The sequence below is a fragment of the Bombus affinis genome, chromosome 8 (assembly GCF_024516045.1).
Source record: "Bombus affinis isolate iyBomAffi1 chromosome 8, iyBomAffi1.2, whole genome shotgun sequence".
NCBI classification, from domain to species: Eukaryota; Metazoa; Arthropoda; class Insecta; order Hymenoptera; family Apidae; genus Bombus; species Bombus affinis.
This window is the reverse complement of record NC_066351.1, coordinates 842,391-864,858: the sequence shown is the minus strand read 5'-3', so window position 1 is coordinate 864,858 and position 22,468 is coordinate 842,391. Positions and strand designations below refer to the sequence as shown.

The 22,468-nt window shown below is 37.4% G+C and overlaps 1 protein-coding gene across 3 annotated transcripts in view; it reads right to left on the bottom strand.

The window, feature by feature from the left end:
- Positions 1–22,468, bottom strand: part of LOC126919370 (protein madd-4-like) — a 243,243-nt gene that overhangs the window by 61,483 nt on the left and 159,292 nt on the right. For all 3 annotated transcript variants that reach the window (XM_050728485.1, XM_050728487.1, XM_050728486.1), the window contains 2 exons: positions 20,175–20,227; positions 17,147–17,246 (listed from right to left, as the gene is read on the bottom strand). In XM_050728485.1, coding sequence (XP_050584442.1) covers positions 17,147–17,246; positions 20,175–20,227 — 153 coding nt within the window. The remainder of the gene's footprint in view (positions 1–17,146; positions 17,247–20,174; positions 20,228–22,468) is intronic.

The following is a 22,468-nucleotide window of genomic DNA, read 5'->3' as shown; positions in this document are numbered from 1 at the left end:
GAGGAAGGCAAGGAATAGGGAAGCAAATTTTCCATGTAAACGGGTCAAAAGTTCCTCGTCCCTAGCCTCTAGACGTATCAAACTGGATCGTAAAAAATTAATCGCCCGGAAAGCGGAAGCATGTCGGCAGTAGTCTGTTCTCGTGGTTGGTTATACGCGACGTCATTGATGCATTATCGAGGTTGTTGCACTGTGCAAAGTTCGACGCCGGTTGCACTTGGAAATAATTTTAACTAATGTTCTCGTGTTATCGAAATGAATTTTGTACTTTGTCGTAAAAATACTGTCAAAAACGGTCACCAATTTCTCTGTATATTTCTCTAATTTTCTTCTTTCGTATCCGGTATCCAACGAATGTATTTACCTCTCTAAAACACTATGGATATTCGTTTCGAGCATTAATAATAATTCTTTGCTTTAATTTAAACCCGGTTCGAGGCTACATTGTTATATATATATGTTATATAATAACACCGTAGCCCGTATATGGATTTCATTTCATAAAATAATAATGACTGTACCGGTGGCATGGTTGGAATAGTAGTTAACACTTAATTGCATCGCACGGGATTACTTTAACTAAACAAATTAGTCTCGCTCTCTTTCCCTCTGAAACATCTGCGAAAACACATATATCAAATATCGATTTAAACGCATCGATCGAAGATCACTGCTTTACCAATTTTAACCGAATGGCTCGAACGTTGTTGCGATTGCGGTTCACGAATGGCAATAAAGATTCGCCGATTACCAACGTTCTAATTGTCCTAATAAAACGATATTATGTATAATAAATCACGGACAGATGTACGCGAGCCGTGTCTGTGTACAGTTTCGACTGTACTATCCCTGACCGACCGATGGAGACCGATATTTCGATATATTATTATTATCAAGAGAACGAGTTGGTCGTGGCTCATTATTGTAAAGCCCGTTGAACGTTGTCGCTATAAAATCACTGGTAACTGAATTACTAACGCGATAATGTCCGATCCCGAGGCGTTGCGCGTACGCGTTATACGCGGCACTAATTAATTAATGTCCACTGCATCATCGTCTGCCGTTATACGATCGGTTTATTCCTATTTTTGCGGCGGTGTAAAGAACGACTGGGCGAACAAAGAGAGTTACGCGACAAAACCAGTCTCGCCATTTGTTCAATTCAAGAGGAATATCGTAATTCGTGAAACTCGTATTATGATTGGTTTGTCCTTTATTTCTATTCCTTTCTTTTTTCTCTCCATCCTTCCATCTCTATCGTTCTTTTTTCACCATCATAAATTTAGTCGTAATTTTTGCTCGTAATTTTTGGTCATCATAATTCCAGTATTTGCATAATGCCCTCGTTAAACACGCTTGTGCTTTTTCATAGCGCACTTGAGATGGACGGCGCCGGTGACTTCAACGCCTCTCAAAAAGCATGTATTTTCGTTATTTCGTTAATCGCGTTGCGTTCAATTAATTTCCGACCGTCGAACGATTTTCGATGGAGCAATTGTCGTGGCATTGTTTTCTGGTAACGAGAAGTGCGACGTGAAAGCAACGTTGCAAGCGAAATAATATTAACATACCGGCGCCATTACATTGTTATTCCGTCTCTCGTTCCTTTATTTTTCTTTCCCGTTTTTATGAAAATTACAGTTTGTTTAAAACACAAAATTCGTGAATTTATATTGCAAGTAGAAAAATGTTGGTGAAAGAATGTCAGTGATTTTACTAACTAAACTCGAATCTATACGGAACGCACAAGCTTGTTGTAATTTAAGGTTGACCGCACTTTGAGAGAAGTTTTAAGCACTATTAGTCCGACGAGATTCAACGAGGTTTAAAGCGGAGAATCTAAGTATAATATAGTATACTCCATACGCCATTATTCCACGTAAATATAGCTTTAACTTCGTAGTTACGACATTTTGAGATCTCGCGTAATTCGCTTAACGGATAACGACCGAGTAATTTCCAGCGTTCGATCAACTTTAATCGCCAGATATCACCGTGCTCTAAGCAAAAACACATTTGGATTATCGTGTACACTAAGCTTGTGTACACTAAGCTAACATTAAAACGCGATTAAAATTTTATCTAAGCAGTTCAATTTCTATCTAGTTCGACTGGAAAAATCTGAATTACTGATACAAAAGAAATAACATTTGTTAGATTTCGATGCTCAATCCATGAACGTGATTTCTTAAGTTTAATTTAAGCTCTAATAGATGCAGATGTAGCCGGATGAACTTGATTCATTGTTTCAACTCTTTCCATTTTCGGAACGAAGCGAGCCTGTGACCCTGATTTTCTGAGTAATAAAGTAAGTCGATTTTACCCGGTTCGCTCGAAAGCTTCGTAAAAATTCCATTTATACGCCGCGACAGTACTCTAGGAACCGCTTTAATTTTTCTCTAAAATTCATACACTAAATTTCCTGCTACTAATTACGAGTTACACACAATGTTCTCCGACAATCTTTAATTCCGCCTGGAAAATCCCTGCCTTTCTTTCTTTTCCCCAATTTCCCCGCCGGAATGTTCAATGCAAATGAGGCTAATTACAGATTATACCACGATATATAGGATACAATTTCAAATATACGTAAAATATATTCTTAATATCAATATCGATATCATATTGTAGTATATGATTAGTGAGTTTCTTGGAAAACCAAATAGTTACCTTTGATAGAGTAACAGGAGAATTTATTACGAAGAAATCATTATCTAATTAGACGAACTGCCGACTGAATCTATTTATTAGAAAATCATAAGCAGAAGGTAGAATCAATCAATTATTATCAATTTTATTATTATATTATATTATATATGAATATCACTGTATGATATTATTTGATTTTATGTATGAATAATTTATACATGTATCATATATGAATGTACTTCACAATGCATTCAGATAAATGGAATTTCACTGTAATCAATTTGGTTATCAATCATCTGTATTTGGTCGAAAATACACTACTAGTGTACACCAAGAAAGACAATTTCACACATTTCACATAACTAGCTATATGTAAATATTCAAGCATAAAATAGCATAAAATATGTTTTTATTATTCTACCATTTTCGTCTATGTATCCTCGTTCACACGTTTACATCCACATTTCACAGAGACCGTTTCATTATTAAGATCTTAAACTTCTCTCGTCAAGTTACTGTTGAAAGCACAACATCTCTAGCGGCTTTCTTACATTTCCGTCGTCTAGTGAATTTCCCTTTTTTCTTCGCGAGCAAAATAGAGGGGAACCACCGCCATGAAATACACACTAGCCCATTACCAGCGTTAACAGAGTACGGCCGAGGATACGAAGACAGAGGGAAACCAGAGGGCTGGAAATCTGGATTCACAGCACGTATCTCCGTTTCGTTATGCTAATGATGTTGTGGCCCTTTTTCTTCCCACTCGTTTCATCCCTCGTGATTCTTTCACAGCCATTCGGCCCTTCCTGTCCGCGCTGCGCCGTCTTTCTTCTCCATCCAACGATCGCCTTTCCGCGTCTGAGTGTGAATAATTTATCGTAAATGCGGCAAGTGTGTGGGTTCTAGGCCGAATATTAATGGGCAAAAATGCGGTCAGCTCGTTTCGTCGTACTCTCTCTTTCTCTCTTTCGTTCTCTCGTTCTTTGCTTTTTCGCTTAACACAACTACGCGTTTCGTGCTTCTCGATGCTCGCTCGATCCGATCGTTTTCGTATTGTTTATAGGATTGTTTGGCGCGGAGAACACTCGAGAATTCCTTAAAACGTGAAATACTGCGACCGTATTTGCAAGATAAAATAGGTTGGTCGAAATGTTTTTCCGAGAGCGGCAGAATAGGTTGCGACATTAAATTTTCGATTTTATCGAGTGTTCTCTTTGTAATCGCTCCGTAATTCTCAGTGAAAAGTAGTATCAAAGACAAATTGAATTTTTATTATAATAATACGAAATGTATACGAGCGTGCAGAGTAGTCAAAGTCTTCCCTTCCAATTTTTCGAGTTTGCTTCGTTTTTCGAAATCCATGACAACGAAGAGCGCTTCGCGAACAGCTTTAATACAAATGCAACGATAATTTCCGCGGCTAGTAATTATGTCGACATCACGGAACCGGAAGGAATGCATTACATGTGAGTTAAATGTACTTCACATGGCGAGCAAGTTCTATTATTTATAATTGCGCCGGCGCAACGGAGACCAACAAATGCTCCACTCCCACTGTATGCGATATTAATACCTCAATGCAGTTATAATTGCGCTGGCTTCAACTTAAAAGTAAACAGACATTGACACGACGCAAATTAACCCTTTCATAACGTCAACGCGCAAGTTTTTATATCGTAATAGATATTAATTTGTATTCGTAGCTCATTCGCTACCATTATCCGTAGTAAGTTTTTATACCTCGTTGTTATTATTCCTTTTATTATTATTTAGTAATGTTATAATTAATACAATGAAATATTCTAACATAATTGGTTCTGCAACCTCATTCGTTATAGTACCTGTTTGTTCCAGCGTATTCTGAAATATGTGTACGTATTTGGGGAAAATTCATTACAGGCTAAAACGATATGTCTATTACATGTTGTTTGTACGAACATCAATAAATATATAATTATTATACCTTATATATTATTATATAAGTAGTAATTATTATAATAATATGTATGTTTAATTATGTACTCTACATATTAAGCTATGAACAAACTTTCCCTAATCAGAAGCGTAAACAATTTAATATTTATAGCAGATACAAACCATGATCGCTGTAGTAGCTATTCTCGTTGCAATGTCTTCGTTTAATTGATAATGATTTGTCGTTGCAACATTTTCCTGTAACACTATTCGTTCTAGCATACCTCGCAGAATTATTTTCCATTTCATTTTTGGCAAATACGCGTCGCAATTTTCACACAGAACATGCACCATCGTCGACAGACGACAATTAGCAGACGTATAAAGTGTCGCATTCGTAACACTCCCGTGACTTTACGACACTGCGTAACAAATACGTACATACATACATCGTCGCTCCGCGACACACCAAAATGCGATATTAACGTCTTCATAAAATTCCAATTACTCCAATAAAACCTATCGTACCGCTTTCCCTACGATTTTTTATTATTCCAATTCCATTAAAAAAATCGTGGTCCTTTGTCGCGAAGCAAATTACAGATTCACGCGATATCGTTTCAATGAAAAAATCATTTCTACCGAAACCTGAGTAATCCATACCGGTGCAAACATCAGGCAATTCATTCACGAAATTAAAAATTCATTTAGAATTAAAGTTTTATAGTTCGAAAGAATGTCTATGTTGTACTACCGGGCACGACGAACGTAATATGCATTCAGAATAAATAGTCACTGTCAGTAGGAAGTGAATCGAGAATCAATCATCGAGTTATCCAGTTTCCTTCTACGTGGGACAAGAGTGAGGTCACCACGGATATCCGCGAATCATTTACAACTATGTGGCAGTTGGTTGCGACATGCACGTGGGACCGATTGATCTTATATTTTTTAAGTATCCTAGGCACAGGAATAAAAATCCGCGTTTTATTGTACCACGTGCACTGGAATCGAAATATTTAGGGCAGTACTCACAGGTCGAAGGATTCTTCCTAGGGGGGATCCTGTTCTATTTTTTATTTTATGAGATGTTGCGCTAGCTCTTCGAAGAGATTTCCCGAATCTCCGTTTATGTTTCTCTTGTTGTCGTGTCGAGCAGGATAAGTATGTTCCGGTATATTGTGTGATTTATGGTATGTATTAAATATAAATAAATAAAATAATTACATGAACAGTATTTCGTATAATAAAGGATTCGAAGGTTTTGTACGAAGTTAATGTTTGAAATGATGTTAATGTACATTATTGCTGATATTTTTGTTATATCAGGAGTTTAGTACATATTTTGTGTATATCCTAATAAATTAATAATAATAATGATTTGTCAAGCTAATCGCAGTGTTTTAATGCAAGGAACTTTTGAACTTGAAATAAAATATTACGATATAAGTTTATCCGGAACCGATTCAATTTTCCAAGAACACAGTTCACTGAAAGGTTCCGGTACACAGGCATTGTCTCCCTTTCCTTTTTCGAACAGCTCGAGCGCATGGATGAAAGAAGATAAAAATAATGGACGAAAGACGCTTTGAGTGAGGTGAGAATAAAGAATTTGGAGCAATTTGCGGCCGGACCGTGAAAGGCTGGAAAATGGAAGGCACTTTGTATTCTCTCTTCTTCACTCGCATTCTTCTCTCGTGTTTCTTCAACTCCAGGATAGAAAATCCACTTTTTAACGTGATTCGTGTGCTTCAAGTTTTTACAGGAACTGAAGAAGACGATGCTTCGTCAATTGTTTCCCTTCAATGTAGAATTTTCCACGCGAAACGTTCGCGTTTAACTTTGAGTTCAATTTTCCCGACGTTAAACTCGTCGACCTTTGTCGATGGTCAAGGGGTCACGGAAATGAGTCATTAATAAATGTCAAAGCAGAAATAAAAATTCTGCTGCAAGTTAAACCGAATACAGAACAATTGTGAAACCATAGATCAACGTAAACTTGAAGTCATGAAGGCCTTTACAGATTAATCATACTAATAAATTGCAATAGATAAGTAATAATAAGTAACAATCTGCCTCTAGTTCAGTTCCACCACTTTACTCTTCATTCTTAGGTTTTTCCTGCAGCTCTTTAGTTTTGCAAATAATTTGTATTTTATTTATTTTGTAATTAATTTTAAATTTTCATTGAACATCTGTATATATATATAAAATATATATATAAAATGTATATATATATATTCCATCATCTATCTTGAATTTTTATCTTCTCAACTGCTAACTAATCAGCATACTATGGTTTCTATCACAGATTAGAAAATAATCAATCTAACGTGATATCATACACTATAACAATTACATACGTATTACGTCAATATATTCTTAAATTTTCATATCAACATTATCATTCATTTCAAAGATACAATTTGTAGAAAATTCATTTTTCAAGAAGCTTGACAATAAAAGGGTCCCATTACTAAGCGTTAATTGTCAAAACATTTTCGTGCAATTGTGTCGACGAGAGAGCGAGAGAGCGAGAGAGGGAGAGAGAGACAGAGAGCAAACCCGTTTACCAATTACATTGGAACACTTTCAATGCCAGTCGATTATCACATGGCGCATTACCTTTGAAAATGAAACGAATGAAATCATATCGCAACGACATTCGCAACGTTCTCAGCTCCCTCTTTTTATCTCTCTCCTTCTTTTTGAGAGGAGGGGGACACGCATGGATCTGGATATTGGAATTTAAAAATTCACTCTCGCCGTTATGCCGTCGCGTGGATTTAATATAACCAGCAGTCGGCCCGTGCTCCAGCACAAAGAACGAAATTGATACGGAAAGTGCGGGAATTATTTAACGTTCCCGTATCTGAATGCATATAAGTTTTTTGTCCACGGCGAAAGGAGCACACGGGGACAGAGAGAATGAAAAAGTACCCAGGCACAGGGCCCTGTCCCGCTCGATTTAACCGTCTTCAAAATTTCAAAGAATTCCTCTCTGCAAGAGCTTTATGGTTTCGAGTAAGGAACGTCGTGTGATTTGAATATCCTCGTTTAGAATGAAATTAATAATATTATCATTTTCGTAAGTTTCAATCTGAAACGGATAGACGAATCTTTAGTGCTTGTTTCATTAACTGGTTGTATAACTTTGATTCTTTACAATGTTTTTGAAATTTTGATATTACGTTGTTGTTATCTTTGATGTTCAATATAACATAGTTAAAAAAAATCAATCTAATATCTGAAATATGATAACCAATATTTTTGAGGAATCAATACTGTTGGTGTAAATATCTTTCAAGACAATCCCATTGATTGATCGCTATGATATTGATTTCTAAAATTTTTCTCACATGAAAAATAAAAGTATCACTTATAATATCTTTCTTCATTTTAAATGGATGAAATGTAATAACAAATTAGCTTTAATGTTTACAAATTTATATTAAAAATCCCATGCTAAATATAATTAGGATAAAAGAGGACAGAGGATAACCAAAAAAGGATAGAATGTCAATATCATGTTTGTATGTTAATATCCTTGTTTACAACGGTAACTTTTAATCAGAATCCTCTAAAATATTTCAAATAAACAAAACACAACAATCCATAAAGAGATTAAATACACTCTGAATATTTTCTAGCTTTCAGATATAAATTCACATTATTAATCCCACGCAAAAGACATATAATTCAGCATATAGAAAGTACAAAACAAATAAGGTTTTGAAAAATTGTTTCTTACAGAAGCTTTACGAATTTGCAAACGGTGTCGTATGATTTAAGTATTTTCGCCTAGAAAGGAAAGAATGTTAATATCACATTTGTCATCTTTAATTAGAGACACTATACTAATCGAAACAGGATAATTCTTCGATAAAAAGAAACAAATTACGTTGTCAATATTTCCTAGTATTTTCTATTACAAACTCGCGTAAACAATTCCACATAGGAATCATATAAATCAATATATATCATCAATATAATGTATATAAAATGTAAAATATAACATGTATACATATATATGTATATAAAAAAAAAAAAAGAAAGAAAGACAAACGGAATGACGATCGCTGAGAGAGATAGGAGTAAGTAAACGAAAAAAGAGAGAGAAAAGTAAGAGAAGAAAAGAGAGAGACAATTTCAGTTAAAAGAGAGGGATCAAGGGGGAAAGGCGCGAAAGGTAGGGTCCTCTTCGGTAGCCCGCGAACGTAAATCCCTTCTGGCTGGATTTTAACGTGAAATTTATCGTAGTGCTGGTAAATTATTGTCCGTCATGGTATCCCGGAGGAACCGGGAATCTTCTAATGGCGGAGAGGCTCGCGATCGAGGGCGTGCACGCTATTAATATTTCACAAGGCTAATGTGCCTTCGATTACTTTATAAATACCCAGGGAGATATATCGATACACCTGTAGATGTTTCTGTATCTGTACGCGTGGTTGGAGCGCAACGTACCAGCGACGTTTTCATAAATTTTCCAATTTCGCGGTTGCCGGTCCACGTAATCCGTCCTTTCAGTATAATCCTTCCCTTGGTTTTGTATTAACCGCGGTTGGATATCAGGTCCGCGAGCCAAATTTACATTCGGAGACTGATGAGTCCTCTGAAATGTATCGCTGCACAGGATCACCAGCCACGCATTAATATTTTTTTTCCTTTTCTCTTTCTTCTTCATTTCTTTCCACGACCTTTCAATATTCTCTTTTTCTACGTGCACGAAAGCTTCGAGGTCTCTCTTTCCACATTTTACCTTTACCATCATCCTCTTTGTCTCGCCGTTACCTAGTTTTCCACCCTTCTCGTTTTTCTATGTAGGTATTTCTATTTCTCTATGTTTGTTTTATTTTTTGCTAACGAGCTCCGTAAATCTTTCGATCTCCAAAGTCGGCGATAAAGCCCGGCGTAATCTCGCGTTTTATTTTCCGCCTGGACGATAAATTTATTTCCTTATCGCTTTGATCTCGAGCTTAACTCGCGTTCAAATATTTCTAGATTTTTTTCTTCCACGTTTCCTTTCGCTCGTTGTTTGCTCACTGATAAAAGGTTCACGCAATCCTCTTCGATTTTCATTGTTGACTGTCATTAGCCCTCCTTTGTATCCATTTGAAGATCACGAGGCCAAGATATGATAAGTTAGTTTTTGATAATATCCTAGCTTTGTTGTCATACATTTTCAGACTGATTTTCAATTTTAGCGATATAGTTGCGACATATTTTATTGCAATGACAATGAAATATCAAAATGTGTTGTGTATCAAACACGCGCAATAAACATGTACATAATATATTCTATGATAGGTGTTTAAATATCGGAGCTTAAATATTAAAATGAAATATCAAATATTGAGCATATTGAATTTTAAAATTATTCTTTCATAAAAGACGGGAAATGTGATTTATCAGGTTTCTCATTAATGTGTAATTGGGATCGAGAAATTCTTCTCTTTTTAAATAAAAAAAAAAAAACGTAATATTGGTCCGTTTATGTCGTTGCGACGCGTTGCACCGTCACCTGTAGTTTTCACGCGTTGCTTGGCCATGCGCGCGAATTTCTGAAAAATGACACGATTATAAACGGAAAATAAATTTATTTGGTCGAATTCCAGGGGAGTAACGGCGCGGAAACTGCAGCAAGCGTAGACTATCGGGATTGCACGTTGGTCGAGGGATGTGTCAATTACGCTTAATTCGATCCACCTGACAATCGTATCTTATTTCACGCCACGCAAATTGATCAACGCGCCATTGTTTGGCATCGTAGCTGCGTTTGCCGGAAAAACAAATCTCTTGGCCCGATACGGACGAAATTCGAAGAATGTAGAAAAGCGTTAGTAAATTCTTCCGTTATTCTATTACATTCTGCAGGGAGCAACAAAGTATTCATTTTTCTGGTAAAAATTATACCTATGTTATATAAATAATATTTATGAATTTATAAAAGGTACCAATAATCTAAAGAAAAATTTTTTATGGAACCCTCTAGCTTTCTCTTTGTGAGAAATTTATAAGTAACCTTCGAACCAATAAATCTTGAGACTGTCAGAAATTTATGCCTAACTTTCAAGGCAATTCTTTTTCTTCTTCCCTGGTAGTTAACTTTTATGATACGTGAACTGAAAGTTACCCGCTCATTCATCTACATTTTTTACATATCGTTTTGTATCCTTGCTGCATCATGTTGTTGTATTATTATTATGCCGTACTTATGTCTTTCTCCTTTCCTTCTTTCTTCTCTTTTCACAGCAATAATTTTCACGGAAAATATGCAAAGTGTAGTGGGCACTAATTACGTAAATAAAACAAATTCTTACCCGAGTTTCATTCTTTTAATCATATTCGTAAAAATATGATGTTACATCAATGTCCTCGTATTTATAACAGCCTTGAATTCCTAATATTCCTCTTAAGAAATCGAACATTCTAATTAATCATAACTGATCAAATCATAACGAAGAAAAATAAATAGAGCGCCAAAAAGATTAAACGATTTTTCTATGATTTTACACTTGATCTGCTTCACCATCAAAACGATCATCTAAATCGTCTAGATCTAAATCCTATCATCGAAATCCTTTCAAAGATCGTCGTAAAAGGATATACCACAGTTGATCCTTGATGTATCGATAAAAAGCGTCATGGAATCTATGTTTTCCGTCTTACGAGGATACGGTTCGTGTGATATAGGGGTGACACTGGTCGTCATAGCCGGATTTGTCGTCGAGCTTAACGCTTCGTTCATACTTTGGCCAAGTATTTTCGCGTCAACGTGCGTGGGTCAATCGTGTGGGGCAGATTGGATGTGACATCATAAAAAGCTCAGTAGCGAACGAGCACTTACGAGCCCGAGAAAATTGTCCATCAGGCAGAATGAGAGATGTCGCGCGGAATCCGTGTCATTTTGCCCCATGAAAAACGTGACGGAACTCTTAAACGATCTGACGACGAACGTTCTCGATATTACTATGAAATGAATAGTCAATACGATGACCGATCTACACGGAGAGTCGAGAAAGTTGAACGAGACGTCGGCCGTCGCCATGTATCCCCGTTGCAACGGGTGATGAATCATCCAAGTTGCCAATACGTAATTTTTCGATGGAATACTGGATGGTGGATTCTGCACGTTCTCTGGGCGTGACTTTTGCACATATTGAATGCTTCGTGTATACGAATAGTTTATAAATCGAAAGAGGAACGAGGTTGTACCCATAAGAAATTCGTGCGATGAGGGTTGAAGATTGTATCAATGGGATACCTCGAACGTCGAGCAACTTTCGTGTCAATTTTTCACAAAAAATAAACGTCTTGATTTGATATTTGCTTCGTAGACAGTGTAAAGGTCGCGAGAATCTAATTTAGAATGCAATCATCCCTGCAACGAAGTAAATGAATTTATAAGATAGACTTTGTGCGTACTTTCGAACCCTCGATGACCTCGTTCGTCAAGGAATCACGTTACTTCCGCCGTTACTTTCATTTCATCGTAATACACATATACTTACTTATTTTCCATCTTTATACCGAGTATATTCAGATGATTTGAAACAACGTTCCAACCAGATCGTTATTCGATTCGATCGTTATATAAAGATTGTCAAGCCAAGAACCTAATTTCAAATTTCTTCAATCTATACAATCATCATCTTTTCAAACAATTTTAAATAACATTCCAATCAACTCAATTTCGACGTAAAGATCGCGGTTTCCAGAAATCCTATCCGGCAGTGATTTCTTCAAATTAATCCCTCGAGGCAAATTTCACGCTCGCCGGAATTCCTGCAGATCACGGTTCTCTCTCTTTTCTACGTGCAAACTTTTGTTCGACTTATTTCTCTATTCGACTTCTCTATTCTGTGAACGTAATGGACAGCACGTTTACAGGTCTCTCGGTTAGGTCGAGCGTGTGAAAGAGAATCGTTCGTTGCAACAAAGCCCCAATAAAGCCGGTTTCGGGCCGGTTAAATGAAAGAGATATTACGCGTTACGTATGCGGCGGCCGTAGCGGTGGAAAAAGGGGTGGGCAAGATCGACGTTGCCTTTGTGGACGGTACCTATCGATAGCTTTGTTGGCGGTGCATTTACGAACGTCGAGTGCAGGTTCTCTCGCCTTGCAGCAACGGCGGCCGCCGTGACGTCGACCCTTGGGCAAAATGTCACGTCGGTCACACGACGGCGACGACTACCAAGCTTCGCTCGCTTACTTCTCGCCTTAGGTCCAAAAGAGAGAGAGAGAGAGAGAGAGACCGTTTCGCGAAAATTCCCGATGCAATTTTATGCCTGAACGACGCGAGACCCATACATGAAACGGAAGTCAGGATTGCCCTGGAAAGTCGAATTGAAGATAATTCCGAATTGGATGACAATTATGAGCTTTCTTCGCTATAAATACTCTTCTTTCTTGCTAATCTTCCATTGTAACGTGTTGCGATGGTAAGAGGATAATTGAGTTTGAGGAAAATGGATGTGAATGGTGTTGATCGAATTTGAAAGATTTTTCCTGATCTTGACAAATAATTGATCAACTTATAATATCAATGAATTAACAAGTTGGTTCAAACATGGTTCATTCAATATGGGAATTTAATACTGCTGATAATTAGAAAGGGCTGTAAAAGAATCTTGAGCCTCCTAGATATTAATTGAATTATTTCATAAATGGGGCGTTATACATTCTTTCTTATTTTTTTTTTTTTTTTTTTTCAATTGTATTCAATTGTAATTGGTAATGGTTCGAGATATTCTTCAGACTAGCGAATAATTATTTCACCCCTTTCGTAACGGGCGAGGCAATATCGTGGAGTGGTGAATTCTTACTGCTTAAAGATACTTCAGGCTGAAAAGTAAATTGCCACGGCGAATACACAGATATTCGAAGGGAGGAATATCGAGTCGTGATGCGCATCGGAAATGACCGATTACCCATCAACTGTGGTAATTACCATTGCGCAATACTCCACAGGCAGGAGTGCTTTGTTTTGCTCTGCAATATTCATAAAGCTCATCGACCCGCGGGGAAGAAATTCCGCAATGAAATACAAATAACCGAACCATCGATTCGCGAATAATGAACGACAATTTCTTCTTTCGTTCTCCAATAAGAAATTCCATTCTCGTGCCGTATTTATCCTTAAACAATCAACCCCCGACAAATTAACAAGTTCTCGGTGCAAACTACCAATTTACGTTTTACCGAAACACTTTTGCGGTGAACGAGACCGCAGTTTCCACCGACCAAGAACACCTTTCATCAACGATTCTCCTTCTCCATAAAATAAAATCAGCAAATAAAAAAAAAAAAAAACAAAAAACAAAAAAAAAACAAAAGAAAAGAAAAGAAGAGAGACATAAAATCAAACATTATTTAATCAAAAGTGTCGAACATTTCAGGGCAGGACTAACAGGAGAGGTTACGTTAAAAGGGAAAATATCGCCGGGACAAGAACCGTATACGTTTACAAGTTTCACAAAGAGGCAGCAGGAGGATGGAGAACATCGATTTTCAGCCTTGAATTTACGATCCGCAACGGCGCTACTTTTCTGCGGTTCGCTCGTCACCCATCCTTCCGTCCTCTTTCACTCCGTTGTTTTTCCTATTCTCTCATTTTTTGTTTTTTTCTTCTTCGGGAAATCGTGTTGCCCGACGTGGACACACACAAAGTGGCAGGATGGATACACGCGAGACCAAGACAATACGCAACCCTTCGGCATATGTCGAAGAAAAGAGACAGATAAAAAAAGAGGAAACGATAGAACAGAAGAGGATAGAAAGGAAGGGAAGAAAGGAAAAATGGCCCGGGTAAATTCGACGGAATATCGAGTTGGCAGATATCAATGGGAAGGACGACCACGTGTGTCCGTGGACGGGGTCGAAACTCGGCCCAGATTCGGAATGTGGGTCGGATCAGCTGCAGCATCCGTGCATCCCCCGGGGTATGGCCGGGTGCTGCAAAGCGCAGCACGTATTCGATGCACTTGCAGGCTCGGGACACGGTCATACGTGACAGCCGCAGCTGACCGTCACGCGTCGAATTTGAATTGATAATTCGCGTAATTTCTGACCGAGCCCTGTTGGCATAAGGCTGTAATAACGGGACGAACAATTAATTACGGAGTCGCGGCCTGAGCCGTTCTTTGACGTATAAACCGCTTGTCTGTTCGCTTGACGATGATGGGTTGACCGTTTTGAGCTTTCACGGATGGCGTGTGCGCGTACGAGTATACGTGGTATATACGCGTGTTTGTGACACCGGTGGAAATTGTTTATCGTGCAGATCAAGAGTAATACTCTTTTTCGGTTTTGTTTAATGCTAAATTCGTTTATGAGTTAGTTAAACGAGAATTACCTAGTCGTTACCGTAATGTTGTATCGAAATGTTATACGTAATTTGTATTTAATGATCGCTGTTGAAGAATCGAAGCTGTGGACAAAGTTAAAATGAAACTTTATCCAACCTGTCTTCGATTAAAAGAAATCGCAATTGGTGTCACTGACCTGATCCGACGCTAATCAGTTTTCTTAACAAAACATTTATAGTGATTCTATCAACTTTATCTGCTCAGTTTACCCTTTTCTCTGTTATAAAATACTTTAAATTTTAGAAGAATGATATAGTTGAGTATAGTTGAATGATATATAAGAACGATATAGCTCGAATAGACATTTTTGTAATTGTTCAGAGGTAATGTGTAACCAAGTCGATACGAATTCTGTAACCAAGTAGGACTACAAATTTTTAAACACTTACTTATTTGAATGAAATTTCCCTATTTATGGGATGCACAAAACCTTTTTGGATTCGATTGTATATGTGACGATGCCCGGAGCACTCTATATACATGTAGTATCGAAAAGAGGGAGATGTACGTTTTGTTACGCTGCGAGGTTTTAGTATAGGTCGCGTTTCTGGCCGTCGCTCGCGGTCCTACAATGTCGCAGGCAGATCGCCTTGTCTGCCCGACGAGGGACTTTCAGATACGTCGATTTCGGCCGCTTGTTTCAAAAGGATGCGACATATATGATCATAGGTGCGAACGGTGGCGTGATCCGAGCGTAGTGAGGGTCGTCTCCCCGAGAAGACCAAGAAATGATCTAAAAAGAGCAGTCCTTGTTGAAGATTCTAAGAGCACAGGCCGAGAGGTCAGATGTATAAAGCCGCTAAGCCGAACGAACACGTTGACATTCTTTATCACTGAATAATTTGTCACTCTTTATTATTATATTCATCGTTATCAAATACACGAACTATACCAACTTGTTACCAAATGAAGCATCCTTTACTTGTCCTTCCTCTAGAGCCATTAAGATACTACATACATCTATCGTTAATCATGGAAGATGTAATTCACGGACAAAATAAAATCCACTTGTAATCGTTAAACTCACGATGGTTTAGAGAAAAGTTTGTAAAAAGGGTTAAGCAAGACACGGTTGGCGAAGCAAATCCCGTTTTCCAGCGCCTACATAAATGGGACCGTGGCGAAGGGTTGGTGGGCGGTATAAGAGAGCGAGAGGGAATCGAGGACGGCGTATCGCGGTGGAATACTGCGAGGCAGCTTCAAAAGTTGCCAGTTAAACGACGGAGTTAACTTCGTTTCGTTGTTTGCGCGAACCGCAAATTTCCTCCAGTTACTCAGACCCGGAGCCCTGGTGCCGTTATAATCACGTGGATGTACGTGTTACCGGGGCTCGAACAGCAGACAGAGAGACGAGAGAGTCACTCGGTCGTTCTCGTTTGTCCCGTTTCTACTCGTGTGACAACTTACTCCTCGCCTTGCGCTTCATTCGCGATAAAGGACAGAGAGGAAACACGGTGCAACCAGTTCCACGGCTCGGAGCTTCTATCTCACCTTGCCTGTTTCCTATACGTTACACTCTCTGTCTTACAGTCTTACGGCGGCAAGTCGCTTGAATAGAATTATATTGATAAGACAGCCGCTTTCGGGAATAATTGAATTTAGGCTAGTACACTGAATGTTCGACGGATACTGCTATCTGTTTCGTGCAACTGCTTTACGTGGTTGTTCTTCCAATAGATATCGGTTTGTTTCGTGGTTTAATTTCTGATCGAATTTTCCTCCCTCGGGTGTAAAGAAATTGTCATGTGATTAGACAAATTGTCTACAGATGATAAGAATTGTTCATAATTGTAAACATTTCTCGTTTGCAATATTATTAAGAAAAGTATTTGCTGATTTGCTGACTATTTTATGTGATTATTCTTTCCTTTTGGTTCGTGGTTTAACTTTTGATCGATTTTTGCTTTTTCGCTGGAGAAAATTGTACGAAGAAATTTTGAATTGTTTAGAGGTGACGAAGATTTTTTACATTTATAATATTCCCCCTTTCTCATCTGTTAGATGCGATAATTTTACGAGGTGATTTTTCTATTAGTGATTTATCTGCTATTTAATTTTTCATCGGTGTTTGTTTGTTCGTTGGTGGTGATTTTGAAACAAAGACGAAGAAATCGTGAAATGGAAAGACAATCGTTTACAGATGATGAAAATTTGTGACGAATGTAAGTGTTGCCGTTTAGGAAAGTAATGGAAAAGATGCTTTCGCTGAATGACTCACCTCAGGGTTGCAGATCTTGTATTTCGTGCTCCACGACCTGCCTTTGCACGGTTTCCTCCTACAGCGCCTCTGCTGTCGCGAAATCCCACCGCCGCAGCTCCTGCGAAGTAGGGCGAGCATAATTAAAAAAACAACGTACGAAGAGACTAACAAGGAGCATATGTGTAATTTTTGACGCTGGTTCTTTTTTGTCACAAAAATATCATTTTATGTGAACAAGCAAAGAATTCAGAAACTCTCTGTATTCTGTATTCCTCGTTGTCACGAAGATTTTCTAATGACACAAAGTACGATTGTACTATTGTTATTAAGATGTAACAATATTATATCCTAATTTAAAGATAAATGTATTGAACGTGAGATATACGTTGTCAATGTATGTCTATATTATTATTTCGTTTCTTTTACTTCGTGTATCTCGACAGTTATGAGAGAACTTGGTCGGAATTAGGACATGTAAGCGGAAAATTCGAAGCACCTGGAAAAATCATACCTGGTTTCTTTGATCATGAATTACTCGTTTCGAGAATTTAAGTAGCACTTGTGCTTGCGGTACACACGGGTCGGTAGTTTGCAATTCTGACGTCATTACTTAAAATTTGTTTCAAATGTAGCTGTGTTTTAAAACTTGAATGAACGGTATATGTATATAACAGAGTATACGCATAAACGACGACGTCAATTAAACGAATAAAGGATCTTTAATTTCGCGACAACGGAACGTTTCGGGGAATTACTTCTACAAGTATCCCGTTTTCCAAACGTTCTCTCTGTTTCTTAATTTTTCATTCCTTATTTACTTACTAATTAACGGAGAGAGACGGTTGCTTAAAATCTTTCATAAATAAATTTATCGAATTAATTAAATATCTTAGACAAGCTAATTCTTCTTTTAACAGTAGACAAGCAAAACTATTCACAATTTTGCCCAAAGAATTTGATATTCCGATAATAAAATTTATTGTAAAATTCCAACGGTTTCAAAAAGTAATAATACATTTAGGTTAATTAAATTCAGAGGGACCTCCGCTCGATCTTTATTCCAATATTTCTAAATATTTTTCTATACGTATATATATTTTCTATTATTAGGTATTAAAGAATCTTTATTGATGTAATATATCTGTCCTGAAAAATATTACTTTTGTGAAATTTTTTAAATGCATTCACCCTTTAATATGTATGCATATTACGTATGGAATTTTGAAGATCGGAAATTGGGAGAAATGTAAGAAAATGGTAGCAATGACATCTAAAAATGGAGAATAATCTAGCACAGAACTAACAACGATAATTAAAAATGGACAATAATCTATGTATATAAAAGTGGCAATGGTAACTAAAAATGACAAAAGTTTAAGACATGAAACATTAGGCAAATATGGAGAATGGTAGAAATATTCCCACCTTCAATTCCCAATTTCAGACGATCCATATTTTTCCTCGAAATTTTGTTTCTGAAATTTTGAAGAATGTATCGGAATAACTAAAATTTGTATTATAAGAAAATATCAATTTATCCAATATGGACAATTGGAAGAGGTACTAAATACTAAACTTCTGCGATACTATATATATATATATATATATCGTGGATTTGGCAAAAGAAAGTGGTACAAATCAGATGGTAATGCGTTGATGGAGGGAAAAAATTTTAATAATTGTATCGGGGAAGGCGAACAAAGATTTAGAGGGCCGTGGCTGGCCGCGTCGAATGTACGGCACCGTACATCATGCAATAAGCTTCTCCAGGAGGGCGAGTGCAGTTCACCAGTCGTAAGCGTCATAAATTATTTGCTGGCGCAGTCTGGGCCGTTTCTGGTCGACTGAAAAACGAGCTAGCCGTTCCGACGTCCGCCACCGGAACTCTACCGTTGTCGAAATGAGTTCTGAAACGTTTAACATTCCAGCGACGTAATGGCGCCGCGACGCGATACTTAGCTCTTCGATCGGTTCTATCTTGCGATAGAACACCCGCCTTATGATACCAAACAACGTCAATTTTACATTTTTGTTGCAAAATGGAGGATGTTTGCCAAGTTCGTTTCTTATAAATGCATAGACATCCGCAGTCTCGTGATAACCTTCTAACATTTATACATTTAGGCTTACGTTATAGGAAGCGATGGAAATAGTTACACAAATGACGCAAGAACGTGATTCTCGATACATAGAAACGAATATGAATGACGAGATGATTATTCGCCTTTTCATTTAGTATAATAAACACATGTGATAAAGCTATGACGGTTAAAAATCGATGTAAATGCGACATAACGCAGATAAGAGAGTGATTTGTAAGAAAGTATAATCGAGCTGTAGTCGTAATAGGGAAATCATGATTTATCGTTTCTTACGTCACTCAGAATAATTTCACAATCCGTTATTAATGAACGAATAGGGTCAGAAGTGATTGTCGTCAGAGACGAGGATTTATATGAGACGAATCAAATGTGTTTTGACTGCAGTGAATCATAATAAAATTCCCGACAGTTATGTAACATGTTTTGCGTATTTTCTAATATCATTTACACTATCGTTCATAAGAATCCGGATACTTTGCTCAATTTGTATTAATATTATGCGAATTTTACCAAAACGTAGAGATTAATAAAAAGTTAATAATTAGTGGTTTTTTTATCTATTAAAAAGACTCGACAACAATATGTTTGTCTGTTTAGTGCGTGCGACATGTATTAAGTTGTATTAGCGTCGGAAATGTTTCTATCAGTTTAGAAGTACGTTAACCTGTGTACTTTCTTACAATTAGTCTCTCAAATAACAAAATACAATGGTTCTACAAGGCTTGATAATTACAAATTATAGATTTCTCTATTATTGTTGATTTTCAAAAATTAACTGCCATTTATTCGCAACTTTTTAATGAAATTATATTTTATAACAAATGCTTAAATGTCTGCAAACTCAGCTATAAAGAACCAGTGTACAAATAGTTATGAACGAAAGTGTATCGTATCGTATCAATCAATTAATACATCTAGTTAAATCTAAAGCGTAAAATGCTTACCTTGTACAGCTGGACCATTTGGACCAAGGTGACCATTCGCCCCACACGACGCTCTGAGAATAGAAAACAATTTGTCAGTATTTGTTTCCTTTACGAAGCAATTTGTAAAATTTGGGATTAAATTGTACAAATGGAACGCCCATTTCCGCGGAATACATTCGATAAAACGGATGGGCACGCGTGCACGCATGTTTTATCATTTATCATTTATCACGAGAAAAATTCGACGTTCAATTATTCGGCGTAGCGAATTAATCGGAGGCTGTATTTTCTAAAACTGTCCCGTTTCTCGCGCCCGTGCGTTACTTTTAACGAAATTGGAGGATCCGTCGCGAGCGAATGAATTCGTTAAAATACCGCTCGATGCACAGCAATATTCGATAGGTAATTAAATCAGCCCTCATGAAATTGTTGGACAATTAATCCGTACAACGACAAATCCCCCCATTCCGCCAGCTGCTCCCGTTTGTCAAATATTTCTTGTCTATGCTCGAGATTTACGAACAAAAACCTCTCGAAGTATGAATTTTATTCCAGTCAAGCACGAAGGCTATGTTTAATCCAAGAAATTGCTGCTTTTAGCTCGTACGGGACAGGATGAATCGTACGTGGATGACATGACGGATGAAAGGTTTTTGTAGAGTCTTAAATTAGAGACGCTGAAATCATGAATACGATAGGATTTTAAAATATCGATAATCAAATGTTTTATGAAGTTAGATGAATAAAATAGTTTCCATTTTAAGAAGATTTTACGATTGTCCCTTTTGACCGTTTTCATTCCCGAATTACTAACGAATTTCTAACGGATTACTAACAAAGGCGTATTGTTTCTTGTATCCTCCTAAAGAAGACATAATGCATTAAATGCATTTAATGAATAATTTTATGGAAACAAGTACATATATCGTTAGATAAGCAAGATATTTGCAACAAGCATGTAACATATAACACGTAAATGAACCTCCATTTATCTTAACATTCTCAAAATTAGGAAGAATCATAAACGAACAGTGTCGTACAGATCGTACAGTATCGAATCCTAAAATTCATTTTCACGTAACAATACGTGTATAGGATTTCTAGAAATATATTTAATTGTAATAATAAGACCAGTAACGTAGATGATCTGAGATCCTTGTAGTGTTAATAAACTTCCTTCTAGATGTATCTCGTTCAAAGAAAACATAGCGCAAAATGGATGGTGTACATCCGATTCGTCATATCAAGAATTCGAGAATGTGTGTCGAGAATCGCGTATAGAGCAAAGCTTGCCGATAAAAGTGGCACCGTAAGAACGGCGATATATCAAAGTATTTAGCGTTTCTCTACAGCGTGGAAACAGAAAAATCTCGTCTGTGAGGCGGACAGGAGCTGGCTTGCACATCGATATCCCTCTTGGAGCAATAAGTTCACCGTGAGACGTGATAAAAATTTCGGCGCTTCTATATCGTAATGCTCGGCACGTTCGTAGCCGAACCGAGCGGATTTCGAAAATTCACTTTTACCAGTCGGCTCGAGGCTCGTCGAGCTGAATTCCAGGCTGGATATTTCGCGATGGCGAGCAGTTGCTACGATCATCGCTTCAGAATCTGCGGAAAATAAATCGGGAAGGTCGGCGAAGCGTTCTAAAGTGTTAAACGACACCTGATTGAATTGTTTTCTCTTTTTAAAAATAATCAACTTTGCGCAAAGTCGCAATTTTTTGATATTAAGATTGAAAGAATTGTTGGGAAAAATATCGGTGATTTGATATCGTAGCGAGCCGTGTCATCGTCCGCTTTATGTTACGTTACATAGAAATTCCGTGGAACATATTGTTAGCTTTTCCACTTGTTTCCCATTTCGAAGTAGAACATACGCGTGTCACGTTTCTCGATCGCGGAGGGCTTAACAAATACGAGCCCGTTCATCCTTTTCCTTTCGTAACGAAGTTCGTTTAGTTATTGCCCTCAATTGTTTCGGGGCGGACGGTTTTCAATTTTTGAGGAATGCTTCTGCACCTCCTATACATCGTATCGTCCTGCAATTTCTACCTCGGCCCTCCCCTATTTCCAACAAGAAATTCGAAACCATATAAACAGCCTTCAGATATCTACACGATTACAAAGAAACAAAGGAAAAAATCTATTTCAATTTTCCGTACTAAATTTGATAAAGAAGAACAAACTTTATTAACGTAACCGTGGCTTATCGATTCGAGAGTAGAGATATCGTAGATGATTTCAAATACCGATAAACTGTCACCTGTCACAATTATTATTCAGGTTATCGGGATTACAATTATCGAACAG